General features: G+C 43.8%; 1 protein-coding gene and 1 long non-coding RNA gene across 3 annotated transcripts in view; one reads left to right on the top strand and one right to left on the bottom strand.

The window, feature by feature from the left end:
- The window catches only part of adgrv1 (adhesion G protein-coupled receptor V1), a 444,323-nt gene that overhangs the window by 208,649 nt on the left and 210,676 nt on the right, over positions 1–24,998 (top strand). For both annotated transcript variants that reach the window (XM_034170035.1, XM_034170036.1), the window contains exons 84-88: positions 1,355–1,530; positions 1,860–2,115; positions 2,230–2,369; positions 7,100–7,260; positions 8,459–8,559. In XM_034170035.1, the coding sequence (XP_034025926.1) occupies positions 1,355–1,530; positions 1,860–2,115; positions 2,230–2,369; positions 7,100–7,260; positions 8,459–8,559 (834 nt within the window). The remainder of the gene's footprint in view (positions 1–1,354; positions 1,531–1,859; positions 2,116–2,229; positions 2,370–7,099; positions 7,261–8,458; positions 8,560–24,998) is intronic.
- Positions 11,085–21,908, bottom strand: LOC117510350. Its single transcript, XR_004560689.1, has 3 exons — positions 21,833–21,908; positions 11,912–11,915; positions 11,085–11,097 (listed from the first exon to the last, which is right to left on the bottom strand). It is a non-coding gene; the product is annotated as an uncharacterized LOC117510350 (long non-coding RNA).

Raw genomic sequence — 24,998 nt, forward strand, 5'->3', positions numbered from 1 at the left:
TCTAACGTCTTGAGAAAACACAAACAGGTACATATTTTATTAACATTAACACTAACACAATTAATCAAAAGCTTTCTCTGTGATTTAATCAGTATTTCACAAACCTAGCTGGAGAAACCAGATGATGAATGTCCGCGGTTAAAGTGTTTCTAATGGCAGTATCTCACTACGCATTGATGCGATGTTCCCGTGCCTTATTAAAGTAACACAGTACTGTATCAACAAAATGCAGAAACATATTTCATAAGAACAGTAGAACACAGCACACACATTAAAATGTGCACCTGCATGCACAAGCAGGGTCTGTGCACTCTGTGAAGCTCAACACAGTTTTTCCCATCTGTGGCTGATGTAGATATCTGTTATGAGGGAGAAATTTCAAAAAAATGTACTGTGTTCACAAAAGATTCAGTTATTTCCCACATTCAATTAGTGCACTCTGCCAATTTTCCAAGTGCACTTGGAGACTTGAAATAGAAAATAATACCCTCTGGAAGAAATATTAATATTGGGTGTATTTTACGGATAATAACAAGCATGGAAATACATGTATTAAGCACAGAAGTGGTTTTGATTGGTCAGATGTAAATATGTAAATATGTGATATGGCATCACCACCACACTTTTTTCTAACTTTTCAAAATTGTTTGAGTATTTACTTCATATGCACAAATTAATCAAACTACTATGAATGTAAAAATAAGAATTAAAATAACAATTTTGTCCTCTCATTGCAACACTGTATGTGTGTGCACAAATACAGTGTACACAACATCTCTCATTGGTTTTGGTCTCTATAGAACATTGTTCTAGGCATCGCCATGTTCACAGCAGCTGTATGGTGAACTCATTAATGCGTAAAGGGGTGGAGTGTGGGTACCTCCGTGTGGGATGAAAGATGCAACACGCCTCTCTCTTAGAGTCCGAACCAGGTAACTTGGGTTTTGGGTGTTTATTAAATCATATTTTTGGGGACTGGGTGGTGGTTTTCCTAAGGGATTACTTTGTTGTGAACATTAAAAGTCCTGAGCTGCTTATTTTCTCAGTAATCGTACATTAACATTATATCAACATACAACATTATATCCAACAAAACTTTCACTCAGCATGAATACTGCAACAGAGACATCTTAAATGATCCATTAGGATGTTTCATTACACAACAAGCCATATTATTCCAGGTGTTTTTGTAAAATATTCCAAAACAGCACACTCAGTCCCCAGTACCAGCTCTCTCTCTCTCTCTCTCTCTCTCTCTCTCTCTCTCTCTCTCTCTCTCTCTCTCTCTCTCTCTCTCTCTCTCTCTCTCTCTCTCTCTCTCTCTCTCTCTCTCTCTCTCTCTCTCTCTCATCAGGTGCTGGCAGAGGCGGAGAGCACTCCATTAGAGAGCAGTAGTCATAGTTTGACCTATGACCTGCTGTGTGCTTTGGCCAATTCCAGTAGAGTCGATACCCGGGGCCTGAGCCATCTCGCTGAGGTGGCTGAGCGATTTGCATTCTCCCTCCTCACACAAAGCCAGTGTGTAGAGAAGTGAGTGTCAATGCCAAGGATGCTGTCTGCTACAAACAAGTCTATTTGGTCCTTTGTTTCCCATGAAATATGTTTTGAAAATTTCAACCAACATCTGTTCTCAATCCCTTACAAGGCTATTACATTAGCATGATGTCGAAATACCACACCACAAAAGATTTCATCTGCTTGTGTTGTTATTTTGAAGTCACGATGACCTTAATGGCCTTGTATGAGATCGAGAATGTGTGGTGATATAATTTCTAGAACAGTATAGGTACACTTTCTTAAGCATGTCATTCTTAGTTTTCTAAATGTATGTTTGTGTTTTTTTGTTTTTTTTTGTCCAGAGGGGGTATCATCTTGGACACCTGTCCGTACTTGTCCATCTCAGCATATCATTGGTACCCCACGCAGATCAATGGGCACAAATTCAGGGGTCGTAATGAAGACCTGTTTAATCTACCAGATACCCTGCTGGAGGTACCAGTCCCGCTGTCTGGTGCTTTTACGCCGTCAGCCTGTCAGCACATCCAACTGACTGAGTTCAGCACTGAACACTGGTTCCTCAGCAACCATACAACAACCACTGCCCTCAGTGGGAAGGTAGGTAACGGTTTCAGTTTTAACAGTGGGGTGGAAAATACTTTTGATCAAACAGCAGGTGGCAGTATTGACTCAGTAGAGCATTCCAAAGCTTCTTTTGTTCTCTCTGTCTAGATCTTCTCTGTCAGCCTCAAGGGCAGAGGGTCACAACCCCTGGCTGATGGTAATGAGGTGGTGTATCGTATCCACACGTCTGGTATGCAACTTAAACCGGGCCGCTCCTTGTGCCTTCTCTGGAACCAAAGCACTGCAAGGTAATTGTGCTGTTCTGGGATGAACTCATCCACATGAGTTTCATGACCTTCTGTTTTGCTTGCCTCTAAGCTCACATACACATTCAAGTGTCCATAAATGCAAAGCACTTTTATATCAAATAAAACCAGCTCTCTATCAAGTTTATTTCGATGAACGGAATGAGTCTTTCCCTCATCATTACTAAAGTAATACAGACAGTTGGGTCCAATATAATAATAATAATAATAATAATAATAATAATAATAATAATAATAAGGCCCTTTATTGTACATACATACAATGAAATTTGTCCTCTACATTTAACCCATCTTAATTACAGTTGGAAATAATTCAACCACTACGAGCAGTGGGCAACCACGGATCACGGTGCCTTGGTTAAGGGCAGAGAAAGGAGCAGAACATGCAAACTCCACACAGAAAGACGCAGGCGGGAAGCGATCCCATAACCTTCTTGCTGTGAGGCAATGGTGCTAACCACTAATCCACCATCTGGCCAAGATAGCATTTGGTTATAAATAGATTTTTTGTTATTGAAGGTAGAAGCAGTGTCCTCAAGGTTTGAAAAGTAGCTGTATGTCCAGAGGGTTGTAGGCTTCATCCCCTGTCCAAAAAGAAAAATGTTGGTGTTAACACGAGACTTGTTTCATTATCACTATTGTCATTAGGGTGTCCTTCAGCCAGGTCCATGATCTGCATGTTGCTGTGCATGTGTGTGTGTGTATATATATATATATATATATACAGTGATGCCGGTAACGCGTTACTCTAATCTGACCACTTTTTTTAGTAACGAGTAATCTAAGGTGTTAATCTTTCCAAATCAGTAATCAGATTAAAGTTACTTCTCCAAGTCACTTTGCGTTAGTATTATTTTTACATTGTGGGTCGATAGCAGCATTAAACTTGGTCCGTGGGCAGGGGGTCGGGGTTTGACTGAACTGCTAAGGGAGCTATGAGCTTTTCATCCGCAGTTTTCTACAGCAGCTATGATCGTCCTCACCTCTTAAAGTGCGTTGACAACAGCATACCTGCATTGAGCTTTACAAAGACATTTTATGCTTTTTTCTCCTTTATTTAGAATTCTGAGCTGAGCCGCTCCGTATCTGCTGCTAAAAACAGCTGATCCTCTCCGACGTGTCAACAGTTAACACTATTTTCCACTCAAATGCACCTAAACTCTCTTTCTGAGGACCACATGATGTGAAAACGCAATAAAACTTTCTTACCTGTAAATCTGGTCATGTTTTCTGCATAAATAATTTCTTTGTGCTCAAACGCCAAAGCAGGGGCGACTCCAGATGGAATGGGGGCGTGGGGCAGGGATGTGCCCCCTCCCCACAACACCCCTAAAGAGAGTTTAGAGAGAATTTAAATGTTACAAAAATGTTAAAAAGAATTTAATAGTTAACATTTATAAACAATGTAGGTTAGAAATTGCAAGTTTTACTGTTACAGTGCTGTCAACAGTTAAATATGAGGTCAAGAAAGAGGTCTTTATTTTACATTTTTACAAAACAAGTGTTTATTTTCATTGAAGTCAAGAAAGGGTGACTATAAAGTGAGTTTTGGCAAAACAAGTATCATTGTCATGTGGAGGTGGCAGAAGATTGTTGTCAGCAGCTGGGGTAAGTAACTAAAAAAGTAACTAGTAATCTAACTTAGTTACTTTTACAATTGAGTAATCAGTAAAGTAACTGTTGCTTTTTCAAGGAGTAATCAGTAATCAGTAATTGGATTACTTTTTCAAAGTAACTGTGGCAACACTATATATATATATATATATATATATATATATATATATATATATATATATATATATATATGATTTCTGTCAGCCACAGTCAGACCAGTTTGTACACTGAAGTACAAAAGTTGAAGTTAAACTTCTTAGTAAAGTCTGGCTGTGACTTGGCTGTTACATTGCTTCCTGTTTAACATCAGCACATTTTTTTTTCTTGCTGCTCTCTGCTGATGTTTAGGAACATTCCTGGGCCTTGAAGCGGGACTTGGCTGGAACACTTTGTTGCAAGCTAAAAATGGGCAGATTCAGTTTGGCCAGAACAGTTCCTTGGCTGATGGAACCAAATACTGACATGATAAATGATACTGAGAATTCAGCATTCACAGATAGGGAGGGAGAAAAAAAATCTGACTTTGCTGGCAAAATGAAAATGATACAAGTGTTGGGCAAACACCGGGGTGTTAAAATCTGAGGCAAATATAGTATTTTGGAGTTGATTTTAAATCTATAAGTGTTAATCTCTGTGTTATACTGTACCTTTGCACAGTGATGTTGTTTCACACAGTTGATTGTCAGTGTTTATTTAACTCTGCGTAAGTGCTTTTAACTCTGTGAAGGTGTCATTTTAATCCTGCCCATGAGTTTGGTGAGAAATGTGAAAAAAGGAGGTTTAGAATTATCAGTCATGATATGTTCACAGTGCTGTCAACTCATAACCAAAAGGTTGTGGGTTACAACTCAGTCTGAGGTCTTTTTCTGTGGTATGCCGATAAACGTCGCTGAAATTTTTAACCCGTTTTGCCCCACTGGCAACAGTGATTGCCGAAGTGTATCTCTGTCATTTTCTACTCACAATAAAAAATCTCAAAGGTACTAATGCAACTTTTTCCACTTATATATATATATATATATATATATATATATATATATATATATATATATATATATATATATATATATATATATATATATATATATAAAGAGTTTAATACTGTTTGGATTTTAACCCATTTATGCCCAGTTTTTTATATATATATATATATATATATATATATATATATATATATATATAAACTGGGCATACATGGGTTAAAATCCAAACAGTATTAAACTCTTCCATCCAGTGATACCCTTTTGGAGTTGCTATGCTTTGTGTTTCAAGCTAATGCATTGTTTCATTGTAGCATGCTCAATAAATAAGCAAATATTTCAATGGCAAAACTTAGCATCTCCATTATTTCTCTAATTTGCCACAGTATCGTTGTTAACTGTATCTCATTGTTATTTATAACTGTATTATTTTGACATTGACAAATAAACATACCATTCAACTCTGCTTCGCCTCATTGAATGGTATGTTCCAGCTTTCACCTCATGAAATATTTGTATTGAACTCATAAACATTCATTATTTGTATACTATTCTATTCTATTCTATACCTCAGGATTAACTCACTGCTACTCATACTTCAGCTTCAGGATTAAAGCTGTCACAAAACAAGTGCTGAAATAGATCGAAGGTAGACATGAATGTATTTCAAGAAGAAATGTCAAATTCAAATAGCAAATATCCTTTAGGTCCTATAGGTATATCCCTATACAATGACCACAATTTAACACATGGGTCATACTTTGTCATTTGTACACATTAAAACAGTATTTTTTATATACAAACTTTTGCCTTGGCAGTATGTATGATGGGTCTTTGATATCAGCCATGCAAAACCTTGTAACTCATTTCTAGCTAAAAATAACAAATATTTATGGCAGACTGTTATAGGTGAGAATTGTGAATGTTAGTTGACATTTAATATACAGCTACTGTATCTCTTTTTCAAGAATCTTTTGTGTTCTCAAAACTAATTAAACTTGAATTCCTTGGCTCTGTCTTTGGACAGAAGAACTGTTTTCTGTAGTGTTGAAAATATACATTCATACATTGTAAAACAACATTGTGAGTGTCAGAAAGTTAATATTGTTTAAGACTTAAAATTGTAATGCAATCAAACTCTGCCTTTAACTCAGGAATCACACTATAATTTGAGGAACATTTGTCTATTTTTTGTTTGTTTTCGCTACTCTTCTGAGGTATTTTGGACAATTTCCACCAAACATGCTGTGTGCGTGTCACTTGACCCCACAGTTGCTCTTGAGAGGTTTGTTTTGGCAAAGGTCAAGGTCATTGGGTCACAGGTACAAATCCAATTTATCTTTCTGTTTTTTTTTTTTTTTTTTCTGTGATAGTTGGTATCCTGTCCAGGGCGTGCCCCGCTGCTTGCCCGGTGGCTGCTGGGATAGGCTGTAGCCTATTTTGACTTTAACTGGAATAAGCATATTTACAAAATGGATGTCTGTTTGTTTCCCTTCCCCTCCCAAATCCTTTGGCGGATTTCCACCAAAGTGGATATGTGGATGACAGTCAACCACAGAATTGCATTTAAAGTGTTTGCTTTGGAAAGGGCAAGGTCACTCGGTCAAAAGTCAAAATTATGAGTTTCATTTTGATGCCCACTGAACCTGGTGCTCATATGTTGGTGGCTTCTGCAATTTCTGAGGTGACAGGAAATTTACCAAAGATCAATCATTGGGGTCAAAGGCAAAAATATTTTTTCCCATTTCAATTTGCACCAAACCTTGCAAACATGTGGAGTGGATTTTGGATTGACTCAAACAAGGGCAGATTTGCCAAAGGTCAGTCATTGGGTTCAAAATCTTTTTGGGCAAAAGTCAGATTTCCACCAAACACTGAATGCTGTATACTTACCTTACCTATCTGCCAGAGTCCCCCACAGGTACTATTGCCTAGTAATGTTAATGTTGGCACCATGTGTGTTGAATTACCATCAAGGATTTTGCTGGGCATCAAGGGTATTTGTTGCTTTTCTAAATACGCTCATGCTGCACCTGCTGGTTCTGCAGCTGCGATTGTGGTTTTATAGCACATTCCCAGTTAACTTTTATACATCCTCCTGTGTTTCCTCTCTTCCAGCTGGTTATCAGATGGTCAGTATTGCAGGGTCGTGAAAGAAAATCCAAGCTATGTGGAATGTGCCTGCTCCCACTTGTCCGTCTACACGGCTTACGCAGAGATCGCCAGTCTTGCGTCTTACAATGAGGCCTTCTATGCCTCTGGATTCATCAGCATCTCAGGTACAAAGTGTCATCATGTTTCCTCGATCCAGACTGATACATTTATTTTTTTCTGACTTTATGTCTGTCTGTCTGCCAGCTATTGTTACAAATAACTATTATTATTCCATATTAATCTGATGATTATTTTTACAGTTACTCATTTGATTATTTATCTTAAAAATGTAACAACACCAACAATAATAAAATTAATTAGCCACAATCACAATGTCCCACAGAAAAAGGAAAAGAGTAACTAAGTATCAATTGTCTCCACTAACTCTTTTAAAAACCAGCTGAAGACACTTTTTGCACAGACAAGTCTTTAGCTCGGCTTGTTGTTTTTATGCTGTTTTCTATTTTTATCATGTTTTATATCGTTTGATATGCTATGATCTTATTTTTACTGTTTCTTGTAAAACACTTTATGATTTTTATCTGTGATAATTGCTGTATAAATAAATCTTGCTTTCTTGCAAATCTTACTTAAAATTGACATCTCTGCTACATATCTGATATCTCTAATGAATATATAGAATTAAAATGTGTGAGTTTTCATTTATCCGTCAAACTAAGGCAGTTTGGTTGCATTTAATCAGGTTTTTGCTCTTTTTTAGTAACTGTGCTATTATTGGCTGTCTTTGTTGTTCCTCATTTCCCAATGACATTACTCCTGCAAGTCTTTTAAATTTTCACTGTAAAGCAGGGCTGTTAAAAGTCTGTTAAAAATGCATTGAAAAATGTGCAGTTTGCGTTAAACTGTTTAACAGCTTGGCAACATTAATTCAAGGAATTGGCTTGTTGAGTTCTTGAAAGAATCATGCTGAAAAAAGTATAACTTGAAATAAAGTATAACTTGAAATAAAATCCACTAGTCACCTCAGTATTGTTTAACCAACATTGCTGAACCAGAGAATGTGTAAACATGAAGCTGACACACTTTTGTGATATTTTAAAAGCTTTTCTAATAGTTGTTACAACATAAATGATTTCTTTGTCATATGCTCAACAGTAACAAGCCTTTATCTTTGGATATATCATTTCACCAAAAAGTGATTAAAATGTAGAATTTTTATTGTCAAGGTCACGGTTAATATGGGTGAGTTGGTCATGGAGTTTTTTTTTGTTGTTGTTCTCAACATGTAGACCAAACAGTAATTAAAATGTTATTTTAGGATTATTATTTTACTATAAGGCATTTTCTCTTTACCCTCCTTAGGTTTTACTTTGGTGATCTTATCCCATGTGCTTTGTTCCCGTTTCCCGATGTTTGCTGCCAAACTACTTACTCACATGATGGTGAGCTGCCTTGGAACTCAGGTCAGTTCTGCAGTACATTAGTATTTCATGTTGTAGGCTGCACAAAAAAACATATAAGTCACATCACAGTCACGCGAGCTGGCTTTCTTTGGGCTTTTCCTTCTGAGTTTGCTCACCCGCTACTCCCATAAATATACCATAGCATGATTGTCATATGGTAAAAACAGAAACATTGAACATTGATTGATTGCTTGTACAAATATTGACATATATACACTGGGAAAACATACATGGATGCCTTTACATAATATACTGTATAATATTCTTGCATGGGTGTAGCACACACATGCAAGAATATTATTTATAAGAATATATATAATATTCTTGCATGCGTGTAGCACACACATGCAAGAATATTATTTATTATATAAGAATATATATAATATTCTTGCATGGATGTAGCACACACATGCAAGAATATTATTTATTATGTAAGTATATATATAAAATATTCCTGCACAGGTGTAGCATGCATACACACACACACACACACACACACACACACACACACACACACACACACACACACACACACACACACACACACACGCACACACACACTCCTCTTTCTAGCAATGATGCTGCAGGTGGTTACTTAGCACACATGTGAACACACATTATCAAATAGGTTTGTTTTTGTAGTTTGCGGGCAGGAGGGTCCTGACAACAGAACCATGCTCCCCGCACCCTCGCCCACTACAAACGCAAGCTGTCAGACAAACAGTGAGCGAGACAAACACGTGTTTGGTGGCTAGTTACAGTCGCTCAGTTGGACCTGTCCTCGTGTGTGTGTGTGTGTGTGTGTGTGTGTGTGTGTGTGTGTGTGTGTGTGTGTGTGTGTGTGTGTGTGTGTGTGTGTGTGTGTGCGCATGAGAGTGTGGGACTGGTAACTTTCCACTGGCCCCGCTCCTCTTTGGTTGACAAACATGAGCCCCTCCTAAAGCAGACGGCTGTTGGGGACTAACCCATTTATGACCCACACAGAGACCCTGAACCTGACAGGGTTTAGGATGGAAAATTCCATCCTATCTGCTCACTTTGTTAATAATGTACTACATGTTTGGGCCTGCTGTCATGTTTGAGATATTGTGTATAAAATGCACAAGTATGTTGCTGTGACCTACTCATTGAGGCCAACCAGTGAAGGTCTGGCTGTATTTTAGATTGTCAACTGAATGTGCACAGCTGGAGGTTCCCTCTCTGTGGTCTTCTTGCTGGGAGCATTGTTTATGTTCACAAAGTGCTATGAGTGCAAAATGTACCAAGTTAATATAAGCCAAATGACAACACTGTGCATCGTGCAGTGCATCTTAGAGCTGAGAAGGCATGTTGGAAAGTGTAAAACATAACTTAGTTTTAATTAACCCTCAGGGGTTCATGGACACACCAGTGAGTTTACATCATGTTTTATTTATTTTTATGTTTCTGGATCCCAGCGGGTTAAACAGCTGTGAGTACACGTTTGCTATGTTAATGTCTTACTATTAGGTTTAGTTTTTTACACCAGCAAACAAATGTTAGGGATGTGAGTGGGGGGGATCACTCTGTCCGTCTGTCCCTCCATCCATCTATCTGTAAGTCTGAGATTTGTAAACTGTTATGCATCATATGATATTGACTTTATGAATGCAACTCTTTCTAATGGCTCATTCACACTCTAAAAATTCACCTGGTGTTTGCTGATGGAGAATGAAAAGTTGAATAATGCCAACCAGGGCTGAGGTCTGCCACACTCCATCAACGTCACTCAGGCAACAGTGGTGTTCATCGTGGTCCCAGAAAAATTTTCAAGGGTTGAACTACTTCCAATAGTAAGTCACTGGACCGTCGTTGTTGTTGGGCTATGTCGGCTTGTGTCAAAGACAGGGAATTTGGACCCCTGGAGTGAGCTTTTTCTGATGTTTCACAGAGATTTTTGAGAATCTTCTCCTTCAGCCAGCATCAGCCACATCACGTCATAGTGTGAATTGGCCCTAAACTGGAAACTTCACACAAAGATGTGCATGAAGGAAAATTATTTTGGTTCGATGTCTTCAAAGGGAGATAATTGTACTGTTTGTTTAAACATCATATTTCTCAGTTACATGTGCAGAATAAAGAGATTAGTTGGGTTGTTCATTACAGAGGTTGACCACTTTGTTATTTAGTTCAGGACTACTGCACACAGTTTACACCTCACTGTCAAACAGGCCTCAGTTTCTGTAAAGTACTTCGATGCGTATAAATACCATGACCACTTACACCCCTGTTGAATGAATGAATGATGATTTATTGCCATTACAACAAGTGCAACAAAATGATCTTCACACCCATTTACCTCAGACAAAAATACAGCAATTAATCCACAATTATTACTCGTTGAATGTAATAATGGCACACATCAGAATTAAAACAACCACACATATACATTTGATTGTTAATGTACGCTAAACTTTGAAACAGTCCATCATCCGAATTGAGGCAATGTGAGTGTGGGTGGCCGCAGCAGCCATGCCGTGCAGCTGAGCTTACGTATACACATATTCACATACACACACTCTCTGAATGAGAGATGTCTGTGAAGAGCTTATGGATTGATGAAGTTGTTGGATGGGGTATTAGGTGATGCTGATATCTTTGCTGGAGGAAGAAGGTCCATGCCATTAAGATCATTGTGCTTAAAATCCTACTGTGTGGTTGTGAAACATGGGTCCTAAACAGTGGCCTAAGGTAACCAGATGAAGCATGATACTTGCATGATGAGGGAGAGTCTGTTGTGAGATGGTAGTCATGTGATGAGTTTTTCTGTGCATAAGCCAGCACATAGATGCCTCATTCCCCTGGACCCCAGGATGAAGCACATGTGTTACCAGCTTATCACCTGGCTGTCGCATACAGATAGGGATGGACCTCTGATCTGCACAGGTGGCTGCTAATTGAGACCCAGGGCAGTTCTATAGAGTAGTAGATGGTGCACCATGCAGCACCAAAACATGCTTCCTGATCTTTGATCCCCAAAAATTGAGAGATCAGCAATTTTTCTGTTTCCTGGTCTGCATTTTTCATCACATTTTAATGAGGTCATTGGGGACAGTGACACCCACAGTCTGTGATCGTTAGTGGATGAGCATATGTATTGTCACACATATAAAGCCGGGCTCCCATTGCAGATTTTCTTCCCCCAATTTCCATCCCGATTCTAAACACTGGGTAACTGGATCTGATTTATTACAACAGCAGGCAAAATTTGTGTGTCATATTGTTTTGTACTGATGATAGATGGTTATTGCTAACTACACCTGAATATGGACGCAGCCCATGATACAAGTGCTTGTAGACTTGCACGCAAAACTATTCCATGTAGCATATGTACTAACCTCCACAGTGGTTATGATCACACTTTTCTGCATTATATTTTGTTCTTAGCCTTTAATTGTAGCCAAATCCACATTTGGTGATGCACTTCAAGATACACAAACAAAATAAAAACCAAAGCAATCTATAAAATTACAGTAAAATAGAAATATTTTGGAATCTGATTATTCAGTTTGTGGATTACGATGTGTGCCAAAGTCATAGATTTTTAAAATATGTTTAAGCTTTTCCCAATTGCTCACAGTGTTCTACAAGACAGTTTTTACCACTGATTACACCTGTTTTCAATCCTTAATTGGGTATCTGATTTGTTTGTCTCCTCTGCCAAATCCGTACACACTTGGATGTCAAATAATGGCAATGGGAGCCAGCTTAAGAGGTAAAGTTAACAGAAGGTAAAGAATTATAGTTCAGTATCTGTCCTTCAAGCTGTATGTAATGCAGAAAGTGTTTTTTCAGGTTGAAATAACTTGACATCAAAAATTAAGATTACAGAATATAGCATGTCCAAACAAATCTGCTTGTGGAGTGGCCTGCACACAGCAGTGCATGCAGTGTTGGGAAGTGATTTTCCCCTTCCCAAAAATCTAACACGGTTATGTCACAGATACAGACAAGATCTCTATGTTATCAAGACAACGGTGGGTTGGTAAAGTATCCACACGCTTCCTCCATCACCTCTGGGGAGAATCATCTGATTGGGAATGATTGTGGCTTGTGTGCGTTGCCACATCAGAGGGTTTGTGGTGCCAGGTTCTGGCCTAAACCAGTAGTTAGCCCTCCCATCAGCGAGACAACTGAAGATTGTCTGTGCAGAGTGGAAATTTACCCAGTGCATATGTAGTATGCATGAACCTTACCCGGCCATGTGTGCATGTGTACGCGTGAACGTCTGTGTATATGTGACCGAAGGCAGCAAATAATTCTGATCTTCATTCAGTCTGCCTTCTTTCATATTTCTCTTATATTCTTAACTTACGTATTCCCCAATCTACACGCCCACATTCAACCACAAATGGTCAATGCAAAACCCCTCATGAAGTGCAAAATGTGGCACCACCACAGAAACCAAGAGAAGCAACACGGAGAACAAAATTCTAAAACAGACACTGAGGCACTTGCATGTGATCACAGCAGTTGGATGACAAAAAAATACATCACTTAACTAAGCAAGTGATCCCAGTAGAGGGCAGCAGTGCCACAAATAGTTTTGAGCGGAACACTTCGTAACAAGCATTCACTTATGGTGTTATAAATTTAAGAAGCTTCAACACAATATAACAGTCTTACCACAAGAACGAACATAAACCTTTCCAAATAAAAGAATTAAAGTAGTGGATTTATCTTATTTCTCCCAGTATACTTTAAGTGTTGTAATGTAGCAAAGTACAACCCCAATTCCAATGAAGTTGGGATGTTGTCTAAAATGTAAATTTAAACAGAATACAATGATTTGCAAATCCTCTTCAACCTATATTCAATTGAATACACCACAAAGACAAGATATTTAATGTTCAAACTGATAAACTTTATTGTTTTTGTGCAAATATTTGCTCATTTTGAAATGGACGCCTGAAACACGTTTCAAAAAAGCTGAGACAGTGGTATGTTTACCAGTGTGTTACATCACCTTTCCTTCTAACAACACTCAATAAGTGTTTGGGAACTGAGGACACTAATTGTTGAAGCTTTGTAGGTGGAATTCTTTCCCATTTTTGCTTGATGTACAACTTTACAAGTTCAACAGTCCAGGGTCTCCTTTGTATTTTGCGCTTCATAATGTGGCACACATTTTCAATGGGTGACAGGTCTGGACTGCAGGTAGGCCAGACTAGTACCCACACTCTTCTACTACGAAGCCATGCTGTTGTAACACGCACAGAATGTGGCTTGTCATTGTCTTGCTGAAATAAGCAGGGACGTCCCTGAAAAAGACGTTGGTTGGATGGCAGCATGTGTTGCTCCAAAACCTGGATGTACCTTTCAGCATTGATGCTGCCATCACAGATGTGTAAGTTGTCTATGCCATGGGCACTAACACACCCCCATACCATCACAGATACTGGCTTTTGAACTTTGCCCTGGTAACAATCTGGATGGTCTTTTTCCTCTTTTGTCCGGAGAACACGACGTCCATAATTTCCAAAAACAATTTGAAATGTGGACTCATCAGACCACAGCTGTTGTGTGGGCCGCTGAAGAGGATGTACTGCTGGCCCACCACCACCAGAGGGCACCTTGCCTGGAGTGCGGGCTCCAGGCACCAGAGGGCGCTGCCATCTCACAGGAGCAGCCGGGGTGACAGCTGTCACCTACGACAGCTGTTACCAATCTTCTGATCCACCGCGGTATATCTGCAAGACGTCATCTCCACTTCTCTGCCGAGATATCGCTCTACCAAGGAGGTAAGGTACTCAGCCAATTGTGTTATCGTCTTGACCATAATACTTTGTTGCTTGTGTGTAGGACAGCTGGAGACTGTATTGGACTTTTTTTGGATAAGTACCCACATTCCTACACTACAGTATTTTTCTGACGAGAGGTGGAGGTGGTGTTTCCACCCTACATGTTGCTGGGTGCAGACGCACCCACATCTGACTGTTTCTGTTCCTCGCCAGCAGTACCGGATCCGACAAGCGGAGGCAGTGGCCACCTGGGAGTTCGGGACTTGGCGGCTCCAGTATTCCCGGGGTTCAGTGGCGGAGGAAATCGGGTGGTTCCGGTTCGACTTCGACAGACGTCTCCTATCTTCGAGCCTGCCCACACGACACCGTTGGAATTTGGCTTATTCTTTGACATTGTAATCGGTTGTGTTTGTTGTGCGTGTTTCACAACAGTAAAGCATTGTTATTTGACTTCCTCCATTGTCCGTTCATTTGCGCCCCCTGTTGTGGGTCCGTGTTCCTACACTTTCCCAACAGGATATCTCGGCCATCGTCATGGATCCCGAGGGGCGTCAACCGGCTGTTGAACGGCCAATGGAAGACCAGGGCGCACAGGCGTCCGCAGGAGGGGTGATCGGTGAGTTGCAGCGGATCCTCACCGCTTTCACGGCTCAATTGGATTTAATGACCGAGCAGAACGTCCTCCTGAACCGCAGGGTGGAGGCTCTTGCCGCGCAGGTGGAAGCGCGCCCTCAGGGCGCCGCTGCAGCTCTCCCTCCTGTCGACCCTGTGCATAACAGTGACGTTCCACAGGTCGTTCAACGACCCCTCCCACCTTCCCCGGAAGCATACATAAGCCCCCCAGAGCCGTACGGAGGCTGTGTGGAGACGTGCGCGGACTTCCTTATGCAGTGTTCGCTCGTCTTCGCACAGCGTCCCGTCATGTACGCGACTGATGCTAGCAAAATAGCTTATGTGATAAATCTGCTTCGCGGTGAGGCACGCGCTTGGGCTACAGCACTCTGGGAGCAAAATTCACGGCTCCTTCAGACATATGATGGGTTTGTGAGGGAGTTCAGAACAGTGTTCGATCACCCAAATAGAGGAGAGACCGCTTCAGCCGTGCTGCTGTCAATGAGACAGGGGCGCCGGAGCGCAGCTGCCTATGCGGTCGACTTCCGCATCGCGGCTGCGAGGTCCGGCTGGAATAGCACTGCCGTCCGCGCCGCCTTTGTAAACGGACCGTCGTTGGTCCTCAAGGAGCACCTGGTGGCAAAGGACGAACCGTGGGATTTAGATGGGCTTATTGATCTCGTTATTCGATTAGACAATCGGATAGAAGAACGCCGTCGGGAACGAGACGAAGGGCGTGGCCGGGCACGCGCCGTCCCTCTCCCTTCCGGTTCCGACCGCGTCCCGCCCTCCCCACGCTCCACGGCCCCTACTCTCCGTGGGGTTACAGCTCCCCCTGCTGACGAAGCTATGGACACGAGCAGGGCCACATTTAGGGCACCAGATAGACAGAGGAGGCTGGTCCGCGGAGCGTGTTTTGTTTGTGGCTCGACAGAGCATCAGGTTAGAGACTGCCCCGAGCGGTTAAACACCAACGCCCACCCCTAGAAACTGGGCTAGGGGTGGGCCGAGACATTCACGTGGGACACACCCATATTGCCACACGACTCCCAGTTACAATCCTTTATGAGGATTCAACCCTGAAGGCCCCAGCACTGGTGGACACGGGCTCTGAAGGGAATCTGTTAGACAGTAAATGGGCCAGGGAGATAGGGCTCCCTCTGGTGGCGCTTACCTCTCCTGTGCAGGTACGGGCACTAGATGGCTCCCTACTCCCTCCTATCACACATAAGACACCACCAGTAACTCTGGTGGTGTCAGGGAATCACCGGGAGGTGATCGAGTTTTTTGTGACTCCTGCCACCTCCCGCGTGATTCTACGGTTCCCCTGGATGTTAAAACACAATCCCCGGATCGATTGGCCGTCCGGGGTAGTGGTTCAGTGGAGCGAGACCTGCCATCGGGTATGTTTAGGTTCCTCGGTTCCTCCCGGTTCCCAGGCTAAGGAGGAGGTCAGAGTCCCGCCCAATCTAGGGATGGTGCCGGTGGAGTACCATGACCTTGTGGACGTGTTCAGCAAGGATCTGGCGCTCACCCTTCCCCCCCACCGTCCGTACGATTGTGCCATTGATTTGGTTCCAGGCGTTGAGTTCCCGTCCAGCAGGCTGTACAACCTCTCGCGACCTGAGCGCGAATCAATGGAGACCTACATCCGGGACTCTCTAGCTGCCGGGTTGATCCGGAATTCCACCTCCCCGATGGGTGCAGGTTTCTTTTTTGTGGGTAAAAAGGATGGCGGACTACGTCCATGCATTGATTACAGGGGGCTGAACAAGATCACAGTTCGTAACCGATACCCCTTGCCCTTGTTGGATTCTGTGTTCACGCCCCTGCATGGAGCCAAAATGTTCACCAAGCTCGATCTTAGAAATGCGTATCACCTGGTTCGGATCCGGAAGGGAGACGAGTGGAAGACGGCATTTAACACCCCCTTAGGTCACTTTGAGTACCTGGTCATGCCGTTCGGTCTTACAAACGCCCCCGCGACGTTCCAAGCATTGGTTAATGATGTCTTGCGGGATTTCCTGCACCGATTTGTCTTCGTATATCTGGACGATATACTCATCTTTTCTCCGGATCCTGAGACCCATGTCCGACATGTACGTCAGGTCCTGCAGCGGTTGTTGGAGAACCGTCTGTTTGTGAAGGGCGAGAAGTGCGAGTTCCACCGCACTTCTTTGTCCTTCCTGGGGTTTATCATCTCCCCTAACTCCGTCGCTCCTGATCCGGCCAAGGTTGCGGCGGTGAGAGACTGGCCCCAACCCACTAGCCGTAGGAAGCTGCAACAGTTCCTCGGCTTTGCTAATTTTTACAGGAGGTTCATTAAGGGCTACAGTCAGGTAGTTAGCCCCCTGACAGCCCTGACCTCACCAAAAGTCCCCTTCACCTGGTCAGATTGTTGCGATGCCGCGTTCAAGGAGTTGAAACGGCGCTTCTCGTCTGCACCCGTTCTGGTGCAGCCCGATCCTAGTCGCCAGTTAGTGGTTGAAGTGGACGCCTCGGACTCAGGGATAGGAGCTGTGCTTTCCCAGAGCGGGAAGACCGATAAGGTCCTTCACCCGTGTGCCTATTTTTCCCGCAGGTCGACCCCGGCCGAACGGAATTATGACGTCGCCAATCGAGAGCTCCTTGCGGTGAAAGAGGCTCTTGAAGAGTGGAGACATCTGTTGGAGGGAACGTCCGTGCCATTCACGGTTTTCACTGACCACCGGAACCTGGAGTATATCAGGACCGCCAAGCGGCTGAACCCCAGGCAAGCCCACTGGTCACTATTCTTCGGCCGCTTTGACTTCAGGATCACCTACCGTCCCGGGACCAAGAACCAGAAATCGGATGCATTGTCCCGGGTACATGAAGATGAAGTCAAGGCGGAGTTGTCGGATCCACCGGAACCCCTCATCCCGGAGTCCACTATCGTGGCCACCCTCACCTGGGACGTAGAGAGAACCATCCAGGAGGCCCTGGCACGAAGCCCGGACCCCGGAACTGGGCCGAAGAACAAACTCTACGTCCCACCAGAGGCTAGGGCTGCAGTCCTGGACTTTTGTCACGGCTCTAAGCTCTCCTGTCATCCAGGGGTGCGAAGGACCGTGGCAGTTGTCCGGCAGCGTTTCTGGTGGGCATCCCTACAAGCCGATGTCCGGGATTATATCCAGGCCTGCACCACCTGTGCCAGGGGCAAGGCTGACCATCGCAGGGCTTCGGGACTGCTCCAGCCGCTGCCCGTGCCCCATCGCCCCTGGTCCCACATCGGCCTGGATTTTGTCACGGGCCTCCCGCCGTCCCAGGGCAACACCACCATCCTCACGATAGTGGACCGTTTCTCCAAGGCGGCCCACTTCGTGGCCCTCCCGAAGCTCCCGACGGCCCAGGAGACAGCGGACCTCCTGGTCCACCACGTCGTCCGGCTGCATGGGATCCCAACAGACATCGTCTCCGATCGTGGTCCCCAGTTCTCCTCGCAAGTCTGGAGGAGCTTCTGCCGGGAACTGGGGGCCACGGTAAGTCTCTCATCCGGGTACCATCCCCAGACCAACAGGCAGGCGGAACGGGCCAATCAGGAAGTGGAGCAGGCCCTGCGTTGCGTGACAGCCGCGCACCCGGCGGCCTGGAGTACCCATCTGGCCTGGATCGAGTATGCCCATAACAGCCAGGTGTCGTCAGCCACCGGCCTCTCCCCTTTCGAGGTGTGTTTGGGGTACCAGCCTCCTTTGTTTCCGGTGGTTGAGGGAGAGGTCGGTGTGCCCTCGGTCCAGGCCCACCTACGGAAGTGCCGTCGGGTGTGGCGTGCCGCCCGTTCTGCCTTGCTGCGGGCCCGGATGAGGACGAAGGCCCATGCAGACCGTCGGCGGACCCCGGCCCCTACGTATCGGCCAGGGCAGGAAGTGTGGTTGTCTACTAAGGACATTCCCCTCCAAGTGGACTCCCCTAAATTGCAGGAACGGTATATCGGTCCGTTTAAAATCCTCAAGGTCATCAGTCCAGCCGCGGTGAGGCTTCAGCTTCCGGCCTCACTGCGGATCCATCCCGTTTTCCACGTGTCCCGGATCAATCCCCATCACACCTCACCCCTCTGTACTCCAGGTCCGGCACCACCTCCTGCCCGGATCATCGATGGCGAGCCGGCTTGGACTGTGCGCCGGCTCTTAGATGTCCGAAGGATGGGCCGGGGCTTCCAGTATTTGGTGGACTGGGAGGGGTACGGCCCCGAAGAACGCTCCTGGGTGAAGAGGAGCTTCATCCTGGATCCGGCCCTCCTGGCCGATTTCTACCGCCGCCACCCGGACAAGCCTGGCCGGGCGCCAGGAGGCGCCCGTTGAGGGGGGGGTCCTGTTGTGTGGGCCGCTGAAGAGGAGGTACTGCTGGCCCACCACCACCAGAGGGCACCTTGCCTGGAGTGCGGGCTCCAGGCACCAGAGGGCGCTGCCATCTCACAGGAGCAGCCGGGGTGACAGCTGTCACCTACGACAGCTGTTACCAATCTTCTGATCCGCCGCGGTATATCTGCAAGACGTCATCTCCACTTCTCTGCCGAGATATCGCTCTACCAAGGAGGTAACGTACTCAGCCAATTGTGTTATCGTCTTGACCATAATACTTTGTTGCTTGTGTGTAGGACAGCTGGAGACTGTATTGGACTTTTTTTGGATAAGTACCCACATTCCTATACTACAGTATTTTTCTGACGAGAGGTAGAGGTGGTGTTTCCACCCTACGTGTTGCTGGGTGCAGACGCACCCACATCTGACTGTTTCTGTTCCTCGCCAGTAGTACCGGATCCGACAAGCGGAGGCAGTGGCCACCTGGGAGTTCGGGACTTGGCGGCTCCAGTATTCCCGGGGTTCGGTGGCGGAGGAAATCGGGTGGTTCCGGTTCGACTTCGACAGACGTCTCCTATCTTCGAGCCTGCCCACACGACACCGTTGGAATTCGGCTTATTCTTTGACATTGTAATCGGTTGTGTTTGTTGTGCGTGTTTCACAACAGTAAAGCATTGTTATTTGACTTCCTCCATTGTCCGTTCATTTGCGCCCCCTGTTGTGGGTCCGTGTTCCTACACTTTCCCAACAACAGCACACTTTTCCACTTTGCATCTGTCCATTTCAAATGAGCTCAGGCCCAGAGAAGGCGGCAGTGTTTCTGCAGGTTGTTGATGTATGGATTTCGATTTGCATGGTAGAGTTTTAACTTGCACTTGTAGATGTAGCGACGAACTGTGTTCATTGTCATTGGTTTTCTGAAGTGTTCCTGAGCCCACGTAGTAAGATCCTTTGCACAATGATGTCGATTTTGAATGTAGTGCCGCCTGAGGGATCGAAGGTCACAGACATTCAATGGTTTGGTTGGTTGGTTTTCGGCCTTGCCACTTACGTTTAGAAAGTTCTCCAGATTCTCTGAATCTTCTGAATATATGTATTATGGACTATAGATTATGGAATCCCTAAATTCCTTGCAATTGAATGCTGAGAAACAGTGTTCTTAAACTGTTGGACTATTTTTTTCATGCAGTTCATAAAGTGGTGATCCTCACCCTATATTTGCTTGTGAATGGCTGAGCCTTTTGGGGATGCTCCTTTTATACCCAATCATGACACTCACCTGTTTCCAGTTAACCTGTTCACCTGTGGAATGTTCCAAACAGGTGTTCTTTGAGCATTCGTCAACTTTCCCAGTCTTTTGTTGCCACTATCCCAACTTTTTTTGAAATGAGTTGCAGGCATCCATTTCAAAATGGGCAAATATTTGCACAAAAATAATAAAGTTTATCAGTTTGAACATTAAATATCTTGTCTTTGTCATGTGTTCAGTTGAATATAGATTGAAGAGGATTTGCAAATCATTGTATTCTGTATTTATTTACATTTTACACAACGTCCCAACTTCATTGGAATTGGGGTTGTAGAAATACCTTGTTACTGTAGTAGAATTTTGACATATCTGTACTTTACTTCGTTATTTACGTTTCTGACGACTTTCACTTTTACTCCACTCCATTTCCTCAATAAATTGTATACTTTTACTCCGATACATTTCCCTTAACCATCTTCATTGTTTGTTTCTACAATAAAAAAGTAGAAGAAATTTGATTGGGCAATGCCTGTTTGCAGAGGTGAAAATAAGCCTGAGCGCAGCAGTACGCCATACCAGGAAGAGATATACAGTCCTATATAACCGGTACGCAGGGTACGCCTCGGAAGAGCAACTTCACCCCTGTAGCATCAAGTGCCGTGTTTGACATAAAACAAGTTTAAAGGACAAAAAAATAAAAGATGACAGGTTGAATCTGCATTGCCGCTGAGGAAGAGGAAGACTGTGGAGGGTGAAAAGGGGGCCATCTGCACTCTGGACTCCAAACACGCACGCGCTCATGCACACACAAATACACACAATTGGCTCCCGCTGGAGTCCAATGCAGTAATTGGAGTTAAGGGCCCCTTCACACATAATACGTTTGTGGTCGAATTGTGCATGAAATGCGCATGAAGCAGGAATGGTATGCAATACATGTAAAATCTTAGCTGCCTCCAACACCTCATACATCTCTTGCTAAAATTATTTGCGCACACCAGCGGCTGAAAGACAGAGTGTGCACAGAGTGTGACAGGTGTGAGAACCCATCAATCCCTCTCGCGGCAGGTGTTGGCCAAATTCCAGGTGAATTCTACTGCTCACTTGGCACTTAGAAAATGTGTGGCCATTTGTGCTATTAGCATGACAACAGTCAGCAGATGATGGTAGCTCAGTGATAAAGTTTCTGGCTGGCAATCAGAGCCTTTGGAAATTGCAGGTTCACATCCCGTTTGTGGTAGTATTACTTTATTTTCACATTGCGCAGCTGCTCGCACTGTGTTCCCGCATGCACAAAACTGTCCCAGCGGCATTGTTCACGCCTGCCCGTCGACACGCACTTAAAGGGAAAACTTCAGTACAGACAAAACTGGCCGGTGTGGCTGTTTTGTTTTATTTATTTTATTTGAATTTTTAAGTTTAAAAACGAGGCAATTAGTTAAAGAAGTCAGTTTGTGAATCTCAGAGACATTAAAAGAGCAGTACAGCTGGATGTCATCAGCAAATAAATGATAAGAGACATCATCAAATCCCTGAATTAGCTTTCCTAAGGGAAGAACATAAAGCAAAAATAGAATGGGGCCCAAAACTGATCCTTGGGGTACTCCGCACAATAGATCAGCAGAGTCAGACAGGATCTGATTAGCCGGGACACAGAAACTCCTGCCCGACAAATAGGAAGAGAACCATGCTAGGACAGGTCCTGACATTCCGACTGAGTCCTGCAATCTTGTTAATAAGATGTTATGAGCAATCGTGTCAAAAGAAAGATCTAACAGAACAAGGACAGTGCATTTCCCAGAATCCGCAGACATCATAATGTCACTAGACACTTTAAGCAGGGCAGTTTCTGTTGAGTGATGCTTGCGGTAACCGGACTGAAAAGCGTCAAAAATATTAAACATCTCTTAAAAAAAGTGAGTTGCTCAGAGACCACCCTCTCTAAGATTTTAGACAAGAATGGAAATTTTGATATTGGTCTAAAGTTTTTAGGATCTGTAGGGTCCAGGTTTGGTTTTTGAGAAGAGGTTCCGCAAAATCATGTTTAAAAAAGCTGGGAAAAACACCAGTAGAGAGAGAGGCATTAATCATATTTGTAACCCAGAGGCAAATGTCACTAAAAACTCTTGAAAAAAGTTTACAGGGAAAATGATCGGATGGACAGATGGACAACTTCATTTTTGACACCACAGCAGCAACATCAACCTGCATTACAGGTTTGAAAAATGACCACTTGGATGCAGGCTCAACAGTTGAGTCACAAAAAGAAGAAGGCACTGGTAATTTTGCCTTAATGTCCAGAATTTTATCAATAAAAAACTTAAGAAATGTATTACTGTCAGCTTTGCACACAACAGGTATAGGAGTTGTCGCAGGACAAACAATAGAATTGATAGTATCAAACAGAACTTGAGTTTTTTTTCTCATTCATGATTATCAGTATTCTGATCTGGCTTTTTTATTGAGTCATTTAACAAAAACATCTGCTCCTTAAGGTGCAGTCTGTGGACCTCAGATTTGGTCGACTTCCACAGACGCTCGGTTTTTCGACAAAGTCTTTTCATATTTTGAATTCAGTCATTAAGCCAAGGACAAGCTGTCTTCTTAGTCACCAGGTTGGATTTAACTGGTGCAACCTGATCCAAAATGGATTCACAGTAACTATTAAAACCGTGAACAAAGCTGTCCACATCAGGGCAGTTCAAGAGCAGATTAGCATCAAACATGGCTGAAACCCTGACAGCGGTATCCTCAGTGATGATGCGCCTTTGACTTGTAACCTGAGGCGGTGCAACCTCAGGAGTGAAAAACAACTTAAATGACACACAAAAACGATCACTCAAGTGTACATCCTCTACGCAAAGGTTGGCAATGTTAAGACCCAATGAAAAAACTAAGTCAATGGTGTGGCCTTTCTGGTGCATAGGATCTGAAACATGTTGCTTAAAATTAAAAGTTTCAGTCAATGTTAAAAGTTCAATTGCTGGACAGGAGGTGCTGTCATCAATATGAATGTTAAAATCACAGAGGATTAAAACATTGTACAACTTAAAAATTGAAGATAAGAAGTCACTAAAATCTTTTAAAAAGACAGCAGCAGGGCCAGGTGGGGGAAACACCAGCATGCAGTAGAAAGGACAAGAAGAACCAATCTTAAACATCTGAGATTCAAATGAAGGAAAAGTTTGTGCACGCAGAACTTTGCGAATTAATTTTTTTTTCCTGGTGCTTCCTGTCTTACTGTATGGTTGTGGATGGATGGATGGATGGATGGATGGATGGATGGATGGATGGATGGATGGATGGATGGATGGATGAGATTTATTGTCACTGTCATTACAAGTGCAACAACAACGAGATTACATCCACACTCATATTTCCACAGACAAGATACAGCAATTAATCCACAATTATTACTTGATTACCGTAATAATGGGACACATCAGAATTAAGACAACACATATACATTTGATATGGTTTATGTGCACTAAACTTGAAACAGTCTGTTTTCCAAATTGGGGCGATGTCAGTGTGTGGTAGCCGCTGCAACAGGAGTCGCGCCAGCGCTAGCTTGGGGGGAACGGGGACCTGCCGCAGCTAAAACCACGCAGCCCCCGGAGGGGAGAAGGGGTGGCGTGAGCGGTGGCCGGGATGGGGTGTGTGATGGGGGGCAGGAGGGGAGGTAGGAGGGAAAGTGGAGCATGCTTCAGTCTTTGTCCATGTGTGAGTCTTTCTCTCCTTGTGTACTGGAGTAACAGAGATAAGGAGGCAGCCAATCTTCCCAAGGCCGTAGAGATTCTTCTGGAGGAAAAACAATGGGCATTTTATCCTTGAGAGGCTGATAAGCCTGCCGTGTTTGTGGTTGAGCAGTGAAAACAGTTTTCCGGCTTCACATGAACAAACCAGATCCCAATTGTGAAAAATTCCCTGGCCTCTGAAATCTTCCTGCAAGGTGCACATTTGCTCCAAGATGTTATCCAATTTGCGTCTGAGTTCAAGGGTTAGTGCAGTCTGATAATGTATCGCCTTGCCCAACTCATTAATCATGATGGCCAAGCGAGGGACCATGGTTTTGGCGGCAGCCGTCTTGCCAATCTTCCGGTAGGTCAGGGCAGCACATAAGCCAATAAGTACCAGCCATCCTACTATGAAACCAAATATGAATAAATCCTTGACGTCCTCCACAGAGAATGGTGCAAAGCATGCAACCTGCCACATCTCCCAGGCATCGAGAACATAGCCTACAGGGTAAGTTCCATCCGGGCACGCAGAGTCCCCCGGCCCTGATCTTCTTGTAGAAAAAATGGTGTCAGTAGCGTTCAGAGACCAGCTGATCAATTCCATGATTAATCCAGTATAGTTTGTAGAATTCACCAGCCTGGTGAAGTAGGGACTTTGAAGGTTGGAGCAGAGATAGAGGAGAGAGGAGGAGATGCGACCACTCTCGCTGGAGTCCCAAGCAGTTTCAGATAGTAAGATTCAGATAGTAACCAGTGACTT

This window comes from Thalassophryne amazonica, chromosome 5 (genome assembly GCF_902500255.1).
Source record: "Thalassophryne amazonica chromosome 5, fThaAma1.1, whole genome shotgun sequence".
Lineage (NCBI taxonomy): Eukaryota > Metazoa > Chordata > Actinopteri > Batrachoidiformes > Batrachoididae > Thalassophryne > Thalassophryne amazonica.